Source organism: Scomber japonicus, chromosome 1 (assembly GCF_027409825.1).
Source record: "Scomber japonicus isolate fScoJap1 chromosome 1, fScoJap1.pri, whole genome shotgun sequence".
Taxonomy (NCBI): Eukaryota; Metazoa; Chordata; class Actinopteri; order Scombriformes; family Scombridae; genus Scomber; species Scomber japonicus.
In genome coordinates this window covers 17062179-17075105 of record NC_070578.1, presented here as the reverse complement: position 1 = coordinate 17075105, position 12927 = coordinate 17062179, and the positions used below count along the sequence as shown (strand labels likewise).

The 12927-nt window shown below is 38.3% G+C and overlaps 1 protein-coding gene across 1 annotated transcript in view; it reads left to right on the top strand.

Moving 5' to 3' along the window:
• The window catches only part of smyd3 (SET and MYND domain containing 3), an 86329-nt gene that overhangs the window by 62819 nt on the left and 10583 nt on the right, over positions 1-12927 (top strand). The window contains exons 6-8 of the mRNA XM_053340265.1: positions 4515-4582; positions 10909-11011; positions 11647-11757. Coding sequence (XP_053196240.1) covers positions 4515-4582; positions 10909-11011; positions 11647-11757 — 282 coding nt within the window. The remainder of the gene's footprint in view (positions 1-4514; positions 4583-10908; positions 11012-11646; positions 11758-12927) is intronic.

Sequence of the window (12927 nt, the reverse complement as noted above, 5' to 3'; positions counted from 1 at the left end):
CATACTTAGCAGTGGAGCGCTCTCGTTATTAAAGGGGAGATTATAAATAAACAGGTCAGCTTTGGGTGGCACTTACCACTCTCATCATAGGAAGAAAACAGTCATCACCATGGTTACTGATTGATGTACACTCACTTACCTGTTGTGTTGTAATATGTGCTATTTCTTTGCATCCCTGATGGGGTGAGCATGTCTTATAGATGATGACACTCATTTTTTCAAGGATGGATACACGAGATAAAAATAATTTATACAGGTGATGTTCACCTTTTATTTAAAAAAAGAAAGAAAGAAAGAAAGCTACCTCACTGTACATTCTGTTGGTGTAACTAAAGTTGGTCTGCCGCTAGCAAATTAGTGATAATAAATCCACCAGTTATTTTCTTGATTCATTGATTAACCATTGATCTTGTCATACTATTCATACATTATCATCTCCCAGAGCCCAAGGTGACATATTCAGATGGTAACAGTAACCAAAAATATTCAGATTAATGTTACTATCATAAAAGATGAGGAAAACCTGGAAATGTTCCCATTTAAGAAGCTGGAATTAGTTGTATGGGGCATTTTTTGCTGAAAAAATTACTTAATGACTTAATTAGGTAATAACTAAAATTGTTGCAGACCCATTTTCTGTCAATTGACCTATTGTTTCAGCTCTTGTCCTGCAGGGATGTGGAGTATTGTAAGTCAGAGAATTGTATAGTTCACTCTAACTCTGTTGGGCATGTGCTCAAAATGGATGACCTCATAGACTAGAATTAGGGTGTAGTGGATGGAATCTGACCGGGCCTCTGTTTGCTGTAGTTAAGCTTAATTTAGCATCAGTTGTCAACAAACAGAACAAAAGTATTGACCTTAAGGAGCTGTTCAAAGTGTTTATTGACCGTTTATGAGATGAATTCTACAACAGATCTTGTTATACAATAAGTGCACTGATGTGAGCGGCTGTCTGTAGAAGGACTGTTACTGTTACTTTATTTAACTTTTATCCAGACAGGGGGAGACGTAGGGGGTCAGATGATGGTGTGGGAGTCAAATAGAAACACAGGGATTCAATTATATGATCTATGTTGTGTATCATTTGTGTAAAGCAGGGAGCTATGCTTATATGTGTATGTGTGTGAATGTTAGGGATGCCAAAGGCGTTTACCAGGCGACTCTGCAGATGTGAATGTTCCGCTAGATTGATTCTCATCCCCTGAGAGGGTGTGTGTGTGTGTGTGTGTGTGACAGAGAAAGATCTTTGCCCAGCTGAGTGCCCTGTTTGTTTAAATTTTCACTTCACTTCATCACCCCCCAAACCCTTTCTGTTTTCTCTGCACATCCATCTCTTTATCCCTGCTGCTGCTAACTAGTGCTGCCTTTTCCTAATAAGGTTAAAACTGTGGGAGACTCATATACAGCTTTTGCACAGGAGAAAGGTGTACAATGTAGGCTAAGAAAATTTCAATAAATGAAGATTTTAGGCGTAGTTCTCTTCACTCTCTCTCACTCAGTCATTTATGCACTCCTTCTGAATGCCAGATGATCTAAAAAGGTCAGTGCTGATGATGCAGCAAGGCTTCTTGACCCTCCTCTTCACCTAATTTGCTACCTGTGTGTGTGTAATTCTGTGGTCTGTGGTTTAGCAGTAATGTGCTCAGAAAATATTCTCCTAAAAATAAAGGAAATACTGGGTCTAGACTCATCCTAACTATTTCTTCCAGTGGTGACACCTACTTCATAAAAATCACATGAAAACACTTAACTTAGATTCCATCTTGATTTATTCTAATTTGTTTATAACATATTGCTGTTTGAGTATATGATGTATCTGTGTCCTTCATTTTAATGCATGCTTTATGGCACAGATGATGGGTATCTGTGAGAGTGACTGAATAACATTATGAAGTGTGTTAGTGTTTGTGAGATGATAAAGGAAGGTGTGTGTGTGTGAGAGTCTGTGTGTGAAAGAGGGAGATTTTCTCAAAAATCTGTATTCATATGAGTGTGTGTTTGTGTGTCTGGGTTTTTCTGTGTTATCACTTTCACTCGTGTCGGCTTTGTGGTGTATAAGTTCCATAAAAAAACTCATTTCCCATGAATCCCAACTCTAATGGTGTTCATTACAGCTGCAGATTCAAATCGAATCATTTTGATGAGTCCTTGTTGTGGTGTGAATATTAGCGGGATGGGAAACATCTGTCAGTGGTTTACTTTAAATCTTATTCCCCCTCTCTGTCTGTCTGCATGCTTCTCCCTACTGCTTTATCTGACAGTCTGAATACTAATATTCCTAATGGTACAATTATTTATCTACTTTCTGCAAGGGACAGAAACACACTGTGACCACCAACATGTGCACAAACACACTTGTTTACCAGCGCTTGCTCTGTAATAGTCAGATCAGAAATGGTTTTGTTTTTAAATTTTTCACTTCTTTGTTAACTTTTTTATATTTTAATGTGTTTATTGCTGTTTTCCCTTTCATCATCTCTCTGTCTCTCTCTTTTAAACAACTTCTTTGGGTGTTTTGTTTTTGGCAACTGTCTCTGTGCCATTTCTGTTAGTTGAAAGAAGCAAACCAAGTCTCTCCCCCTCATTTCCTCTCCTCTTTCCTCTGAAAGCTCTGACTCTTTCATTAATTTGTTGAAATATATCCTTTAAATCATGCAGACCACCCTGATGCATTGTGGGAGGTTTATACACACAAGTGTTAGAGCTTATATGCAATGTTTACATAGATTTATGATAACCTTGTGGAGTCACTGTTGGCTCAATCAAACGTGTCCTCTCTTAAGATAAGACTGGATATTCATGAGAATTTATAATGTGATTTATAAACAAGTATGAGGGTTAGAGTTAGATTTAGTTTTAGTTTTATGTCTAAAACAAATTGTAAAGATTTGGATGCATTCATGTCTTTCAACAATTTTTTTTGCTTGTTTATAGCAGTTACACTAAATATGTTTCATAGTAACAATGAATCAGATGATGTTGCTCATATTGATGAACCTACTGAGAATGATCACGAGACCTCTGCAGCTGCCCTCAGTTTTATGGAGCTTTATAGCAAGTCCCAGCTCATTGTTAAGCTGTCCAGCTGCAACTTTACTGTTTTAATTCATTCTTGTAGTTCTGTGTAATTTTCCGTGGCAGCAGGAGGCAGCTGTTTTCAGAGAGAAAAAAAGGGAAACACCACTATGAATGGTAATGTTGGTTCTGTAACTGTTGGAAGTGTAAATAAGCAACACTTTGCTGACAGGTTTGCCATATCTACTTAGTTAAAAGTAGATCATATGGCAGACTTGTGTGCACAGTAATCAGCCAAAAAATTAGTTAATGCAGGTGTAAAGATAATTGTAGCTGAAACAGATACTTTGATATCTGGAGGGTAAACACTGAATTGCCATGTATTAATGTATAAATTACCAGTGAGGCTGATGGGATTGTCTTTAGTTTTTAAGTATTCAGTCATAAACCAAAGTATTAGACGAATGAAGACTATGACTTGCTGGTGGCTTTAAATTAAAGGCGAAGGGATCATCAAAGTCATGAGAATTTAAACTGTGGTGATCATGAGTGTCTGTTAAAAAATCATAACAGTCTATCTGATTGTTGTTGAGATAACTGAGTGTCCACCAACCCAACAACACTGTCATCCCTCGAGCCACGCAGCTAGGGTTGCTAAAAGAAAAACCCTGAAGACTCCTTGGTGTTGCTACTTGTCATTTACAATTTAACAGCTTTAAAATGTGGCAGACTTTATTAAATAGCAGCAATCTTCCCTTTATGCTAAAAGAAACAATTCTTCTAGTTTCTTATAGGATTTGAAGTTGAAATTTGTATATTCTTTTTCATTTAGATAGCGGGAAGAATTTCAATCTACAGTCTTTTAAAATAGTAAATATTTGGCTGTAAATCAGTTTTTTCTTGAGATTGTTTAAATTGCACTGGAGTTATAGCCAGGAGAGGTAGTCACTCCCATTTCATTTTCTCATTCACCTCACATATCTGTCATATTGCGGGTGGTAAAGTGGTTTCATACCAACTCTATTCATAATGTATGACTGGGTGTGTCTCTTTCTTCTGTATAGCTGTTGATGAATACTCTCTTTAAATATTCACTCCCTTTTTATTTTACTTTCTTACCTTCACAAGCCCTTGAGGAAATATTTCACTTGTGCTTTAAAAAACAAAAATGTTGTATTATTGAACGATGGTACAACAAAAAATGCTCAGTTGATGACTAATATCACACGCCTTTACTTTGCCAAAAACCTTTATTTTCTTTGAAAGAAATAATTTTCCTGTCTTAAAAATAACCAGGTGATAGTTTTACACACCTAAAAGCTACTTCATCTCAAAACATGTCATGTCTTTTCAATCTGCCACTGGGGCTTTGCAGGTGCCAAAGATATGTAAAAATGTTCAGAACATACGATGAAAGGTATTGTTGGTCCCCTGAAGCAGTTTAGCAAATAAATTCTCCTTTGTCTCAACTTTTTTACCCTCTTTCTCTCCTTTAGGTGACAGGTAATTGTTTTACTATCAGTGACGGAGAGCTGCAGGAGATCGGAGTTGGGCTGTATCCTAGGTAACACACATACACACACACACGCACACACACACACACACGCACACGCACACACACACACACACACACACACACACACACACTCTAAAAAGCATCATTACTTTGAGTCTAGCTGTGTGTGTTTGTTAGATGGTACCTTTATCTTTCACTTGTTCAATAAAAATGCCACAAAATTTAAATGTAGCTCTGGAATTACCTGCCAGATCACCACAACCCAACCAACCCCACCCATCCATCGCCTGCTCACGTTCAAAGCCCTCCCCACTTCCCTCGCTCTTTTCCTGACAGTTCTTTGAAGTACCAAGAAGGAAGAGAGGAAGGGAATTTTTGTTGTGAGGTGAAAACTTGAAAATGAATGTTGACAGAATATTATAACGCTGTTTGGGGAAGATGGGGGTAAGAGAAAATGGAAAGCACATGGTGGAATATGAGGTTTGACACAACTGATACTGTATGTGATTGTGGTCTAGCATGTGAGATTGACACACACACACAGAGCAAGGGGCTATGTACTGTAATCCCCCTGTTGAGTCCTGAGTGAACAGGGTGGGATTTGGCCTGTCGTTGCTCATGTTGTTTATGTTGCTACACACTCACACACGCGCACACTGCAGGCATCCCAGCCAGTTTATCTGGCCGATGTTGAGATGTCAGATGGTCACAGTGGCTTTACCAAAGCTCAGCCAGACCATGTGTGTCCGTGTGTCCATGTGTGTGTGTGTGTATGTGTATGTGTGATTTGTGTTGTAAGTCATCCATAAATGATGGGCCTATTCGCAGGATGGTGCCCTGCCTATTCATATTTTGGGTTGCCTAGCAACCCTGGGTTCGCTAAAGAAAGGGGGATTACACTGGTGAGGCTACACCTCTGTTCACCCCACCACCCTCTACTCATTTTTCTGTCTCTGCTGTATGTCAAAAACTGTTTCTCTATTTTTATGACTTTTTTCATTCCCCTCTCTGTCTCCACTAAGCTCACCCCTCTCTATCTTTTTCTCTTGGCCTCTGCTAATTGGCCTATTGAAAGTATGAGGGATGTTAAATCCGTCCTTGGAGCTCTTTATCAGGAACAAAATGATTCACAGCTGGTTTGATAACAGACCTTTGTTCATTTGTTGTAATCTTCCTCGACTATGAACTTCATATCACCTCAGAGGAGGTTAAACCCATCTGTAGCCACAACCAAATCCTCTCAGAGATACAGCGAAATGAAAACAGGAAGAACGGATGAGCTGAGAATATGATACAAAGACCCCAGAGATATATATGCGTTGTAAATGACTCAAAGGTTTTATCCAGTGTTTGTCTCTTTCAACTCAAAGAATATCATTAGTCTCAGTTCCAAAGGAGACACTGGTATAAATGCAGTTATGGACGATTTACACCACAACAAAATGATGTTTGCTGTGAAACTGAGGTCTTGTCATTTCTGTAAAAAGTCTTTGATATATGATGAAAGTTGCTAGTTTCGAACCCAAAAATATTGGTTGCAGGACAGGTCGTTTTCATAGCAAATGTGGACTTGAAAAGCACATTTTACAAATGATATTAACAATGGCTCTGTTCTATTCAAGTGTCCCAGTAAGTCATGACAGTGTGACAGTGAGCCAGCGTGCACAATACCAGGACCCTGAAACTGAAGCAGCTACATGTAATTCAGCCATCATTCATTTCATTATTTGCTGCTATTTTCTGCTTAAACATGTGAAAATGTCCTGTGTGAAAAGGACCTATTGGCTTTGACACAGAGCAGTCTGTTTCTGCTTATTAAACATGAAGGAAAATAGTTTGAAAGAATAATTTTGGATATAATATGGGGATTAATAGGGATTTGGTATCAATTGTTGACCCAGACCATAGACATTAAAACATTAGATTGCTCAAATTAAGTGTTATTCTGCTTTTTTTAAAAACCCATCATCTTTATCTAGTGGCTATAAATTGTTAAATCACTTGTCACACCTTGATTGCACACAGGTGATCCCAATTGTTATTCAATTTCATGTACGCTTTGCAGAACTTTCAGTTTTCATTTTAATTACATTTAAGTGATGTCTGCTGCATTACTGAAGTAGTAAATTAAATCTGCACAGCAAAGCATAAAATACACAACAGTAAGAAAGGGAAGGATATATTTAACACATTGTTTAGTATTAATTAAAAGTCATGTATTGATATTTCTCTCTCTATGTTCAGCAACAGTTGGTTTCAGTTAGTGGGAACAGATATTGTTAATGTGAGAGGTTGTTTAGTTAATTAATCTAATTAGTATGCTAATGAGCAGCTCTCCATCAGATAAAAGCTTTGTTTGGAGGGCTTGATTTCTACTTGATATTCAACCTGCAACTTCTCTACTGTAGAACAAAGCCAGGGGGTTACATACACACACACACACACACACACACACACACACACACACACACACACACACACACACTGTCTTTATCTCTTGCAGCCATTGTTTTGCTCTATGAATATGATAAATGAGAGGAGCTGTAATGGAGGGGGTCATAAATACAGACAAACCTCTTCAGTATTTTTCCCCAGCCATGTGTGCAGTGACATTAAATGTCTTTTTACGGGTCAAGGAGCTCTTAAATTTTTTAAAATCGCAATACCATCACGTACACTCACAACCGCAGAGCTGGAAAGATGCACATCAGGATTTCACAACCACCTTTGTAAATTAGCACTATTCTGCAGCTGATGGGTTACATGCTTTTATTCTGTATGAGGTGTAGGCTAAACTAACTAAACACTTTTATTGGTTAATATGCTCAAAGCCTTGCAATAAATCCTGTCTTTGTGAAGGTTATAATGCTCCGTTTCTGTTTTAAAGAGGTATTGAATCAACTATATGGAAGCTGTGGTTAGTTTCTAATATTACCTTTCTCTAAGAAAACTGGTCACTGAGTGTGTGTTACACAGGATTGTAAGTCAAGGACATCATTCATTATTCATTCCTTACTTATGTGGATAAATTCAGTACACTACAATCCACTATCTACCTAGTAAGTATGTTATGTACCCACACTGCATACTTGACCCAAAAAATTACTAAATTACTAAAATATGTATTTGCCCATTATCTACTAAGTAGGTAGCCCAAGTAAATCAATATTTATTTATTTCACTGATGCACTCAACCAATGTGAAGTAAAAATATAGATTTTTGGCATCAGTGACTTGATGCTGACACTGTTATTTTTTAATTACCAATTCATGCATATGTTAATATAGACAATATATACTGTCATACAAAGGCAGCAAAGATGATATTGGTTTACACAGCATGAAAGGACATGCATAACAAAAAAATTAAAAGAAAATAAATAATTAAGCATATGTCGTGATCTGTTTAGGTTTGGATGCATTTTGCAGGATGGGTTTCAGTTTAGTGTTAATAATTCTCTCTGTTCATACATACACACATACATATTCCCACCTACACATCCATATTATTATTCTCTCCGTTTTTTTCTCCTTTTGACTTCCATAGTTGTGTGCCTACATTTACATTTACATTTATATGTGGCATTAGCTCAACAGCAGCAGAAGAGATCTGAGAAATGTTGGATATATTTTATTAAACTTTTTTTCTAAAGCTGATTTGTTATTCCATTGATATCTGTTGTGTTAGGAGATCAGGTTGATCTTTTTCGTACTTTTCCATTTTAAGAATATTGTTTCTTGGTGATAGTTAAGGCTTTAAGTAGGGGTATCATAATTTATGTCGAACATGTGTGGAGGGTATCCAGATCGCAGAGTATGCATATGGAGATGGATAATGGAAGACTACACAGCTTAGGAATAAGGAAAGTGTGGTGATTGCTTCCTTACAGAAATGTTGTATCAGTGGACAGAGCCAGAGTGGGTGGAGGTAGTTGAATTTGTTTAATAGTTCAGCGAGGTTCTTTATCCACCATTCGAACAATCTTTCCTTGCAATCTTTCATCAATTTTTCTTTTCCGTCCACGTCCATGGAGGTTAGCTAGAGTGCCATGGGCTGGAAGCTTCTTGATAACGTTGTACACAGTGGACACAGGAACATTCACATCTCTGGAGATGGACTTGTTGCCTTGAGATTGTCCATATTTTTCCACAATTTTGGTTCTCAAATCCTCGGACAACCTTTTGCTTTTCTTTCTTTTCTCCATGCTCAGTGTGGTTCTACTGTATATTGCCAGCACCTGTTACTTGCCACAAGTGAGTTTGAAATATAAATTAGAGGAGCATCACCTGCTTGAAATACAACTATTTCTTGCCAATCATTTTGTCCAGTCCATTTTTTGAGTTCTGTGTGGAATTTTATCAGGGTTTTTTTGTGTGTTGTTCCAATGCAAACAAAAGAAATAAACATGTGCATACCAAAGCATTTGTAATTGCAACAGTTTTCTGGGAGAAGTGGTGCATTATCTGACGGAAGTGCAGCGGTGCCAATGCTTTTGGCCATAAATGTATGTCTAATCCAGATCCAGATCTAATTATATGCATCTTCTGCTGTGTGATGAGTTTTGTGAATGATCTTGTATTGTTTTACATTAGTATTCCTACACATGCTGAAGATGGTGTGGTGTGAATATCTAAGCCTAAGTCTCCCCATTTGTTTATTGGAATATGAGGTGTATTAGCAGAGTCAGTGCTTTCCAATAGTAGTGATTGTTCCAGATGTGTGCTTAAATATTGTTGTTTCTCAATGCCATAAACAGTATGTCAATAAGCTGTTGAAATGTGAACAAGGTGTTATGGGCAAAAATTTGATGAAGGTGTAAAACCTTTCTTTCTTTTAGTGCCTATTAGAAATTAGTGCTGTGTTCATATAATAGGGGATGGATTTGCTTTTTAATCTCATCTGCCATAATGGTGAATAATGATGACAATGTTTGCCAAAAGGGTTTAGTGGGGAATCTAGAACCTGACACACCAGATGGTTTTTTACACAGAACCATCTGAGAAGTCATCATTAGAAACTGTTAGGAAAAGGGCAGGCACTTTCAAAAACTACTTGGCAAGTGACTGGATGAACCATCTGTCTATCATGGGCTATCGCTTGGTGGTTCAGCCACAAGTGCATAACTTGAAGCCTGACAAGATGGATTCTTGCATGATCTTGTAAATCCTCACGAGGTTCAGGGATTTCATCTGGTCCAGGGGTTTTATTGTTTGACATTGTTTTTAGTGCCTCTTCATATTTTGTGGATGTTAATGGAGTGTCTAAGATGTCTGCTTGGTCTTTTGTTAGTGACGGTAATGTGATGCCATCAACAAAATGTTCTATTTCTGCTGAGCTTTTTCCTTGTTGTCATTGTATAAGTCACAGTAGTATTGTCTGAAGACATAGATAATAGTTTGTGGATCATCGGTGATGATTGATGCTGACACATTTATCAGAAAAAAAAGTGGATTGTGTCTGAGTAAGAAGATGGGATGTGTTACAAATTTGGGAAAGGAGTCAAAAGCCTTTGTTGTGACAGAAGTGGAGTACCCATCATTTCTTGATTTGGTGTGTGTGTGTGTTTGTCTGAGATTGACAAACTGAAAGAAATAAATACTGACATTTGTTATGGCAGAAGCAGAGTACTCATTTTGTCACACTGTGCAGGGAATTATCTGTATTTGTGTGTGTTTGCATCCTTTGAGCTCAGTCTTGTGTAGGATTTGTGATATGAGTCACGTTGTCAGATGATATTTAACCCCCAACAGCACCTTGGATACAGGGCTAAAAGACACCCAGCGTATGGTTGGTCCCACAGCCGTCACAATAAACTAACTGATAGATGGATGTCTTGTGGGCGACTCAACATGTGTTTTCTCTCCCATAAATATGTTGGCAGAAATTACCATTTCAATCAGCATGGGCCGCAGTGGGTCTCAAAACAGACAGCGGGATGAGGTTCTCCTTGTATTATCTTGTGTTATCATGCACTCTCTGTCTCTGCTTATTTAGTGTGCTGCAGATTTAGTATGATTAGAGATAAAGATGAGAATGCATGATTTACAAAACACACACACACACACACACACACACACACACACACACACACACACACACACTCGATTTGCCAAGAATGGTTTGAAAGTTAAACATTTAAGCACAGATACATAAATTCTTCTCTTTTTTCTCCTCATGTCCCCCTTTCTCTCACCCCTGCTCTGTATTTCTTTTCTCTTTCTTTCTCTTTACCCCTCTTCGTTGCTGCATTGATCTTCTTTTCTCCTCACTCCTCCTCTTTCTCTGTTTCTTTTTCCCTTCACTTGTTCCTCCTCCCACCCTCTGGTGCCATCTCTCCCTCTTGCCCCTCATCATCTTATTTGCTCTCTCCCAGTTTATCTCTACTGAACCATGACTGTAGGCCAAACTGTGTGATGGTGTTTGAGGGAACAAACCTCCAGCTCAGAGCTGTTCGAGATATCAACCCTGAAGAGGAGGTAGGAGCAGATAAAAAAAATCCTTACACTGTGCCTTCACAGCATTAACAACATGAAGTATTTTTATGGACTGTGCTCTTGCCTCTGCCTCTTCATGTTCTTTAATGAGCAATATTTATTTAACGTTTATTGTTTTAGAAATCAACACCTGAGGCAGTTTTGAGTAATAAATAATAATAATGAAACTAAGAATTTTTTCTACCATGGATGTATCATCACTAATATTATCATCTGAAATTAATATGACATGTTAATAGAAGTACATTTAGCTGATGTTGTTAAAGAAATCTTTAAAAATGTAGCCAAATAGATCACTGCAACACAAGCTTAAAAACAACTCCTAACTTGGCAGCGTCTCCCCTCATTTTCCATACTTCACCATCCCTCCTGACTGTGTAATGAGATGCATCCATGCCATCTGGACTAAGACACACACATACAAAAATACACTCACACTGTAACGTTACACTATCTCTTTCTCCTGCACTGAATACAGACGTTAATATCCAAATATCTGACTTACCTGCAATGAACTGCGTTTATCTAAAATCTGTAAAGTAACACAAAGGATAAATCAAAAATGAACATATGAATATAAATTAATTCTTAAACAAAACTGTTGTCTGTGTGTCCAGTTAACTATAAGTTATGTAGAGACGTTGTCATTGACTGAGGATCGAAGGAGACAGCTGGAGGACCAATACCATTTTACCTGCCACTGCCAGAGATGTGACTCTCAAGACACAGTAAGACACACACACACACACACACACACACACACACACACACACACACACACACACAAATTACCCTACCACAGTCACCGCTGAGTTTTCAGGGATTCGACCAGCTACTCAACTGTCATTCATTCACAAATACGCAAACTTTAGTTTACATTACCATAACGATACAGATATGTCCAATAATCAGAGCGTGTTTTTTTCCCTTGCTATTGTCTGCAGTCCAGTCATTTTTCTGATGACATCTCAAATTATGCTATTTCCTTCAAGTATTTAACATCATACTGGGAGCTCTATAGATATACGACACGAGGATTGACCTGCAGTATTCTCTTGATGTTGATAATTATGGTCACTGTTACAAGGTTTCCACCTGACAGCAGTGTTATCCAATCAGAATAAAGTAAAAGTTGTTTGGGGGACATGCTCTTCAGTGCCCAGGAGCCTGTGGGGGTTATAATGCAACCTTGGTGATGAAATGGTCAATCAAGCAGTTAGATTGCACACAAGTATAATGCAACAATAGAAACTCCTCCAGAGTGGCACTCCACATATCTTATTCATTGTCATTGTATTTCTGCCTCAAAGTCATCATGATTTGATTATGGGTGTGTATGGAAACTTGGCTGTTGTTTCCTTTACTGTAATGCTGCTTTAATTCTCATTGCCTCATTAAAATGTATCCATAATGAAGCTCCAAGTGTGTAAAACTTGTTTCTAACAGGATCACGAGTTTGAACACACACACACACAAACACACACACACACACACACACACACACACACACACATTCTTCTGGCGTGCTGTTTGGACAGTCTATTGGTGCAGAACATGTTACAGTGTACTCTTTCCTGTCATCTCCTCCTTTCCCTCTCTTACCCTCACATTCTGTCTTATTGTCTTATCTCCTGCTGTCCTCCTCTTCCTCTCTGTCACGCTCCACCTCTCCATACCTCTCTCACTCTCTCTCTATCTCTCTCACTCATTCACTCACTCTCTCTCTCTCTCTCTCGCTCTCTCTTTCTCGCTGCCCTTGTCCCTCTGACCACCTACTGAAAAATGAGAAAAATGATTTTGTCTTTCGCCACCAGTTCTCTTTTCCATCCATCTTAATCCACTCCATCCTTGTGTTCCAGTGTCTCGCTGTCTCTCTCTCAATCCATGTTTCCATCTCT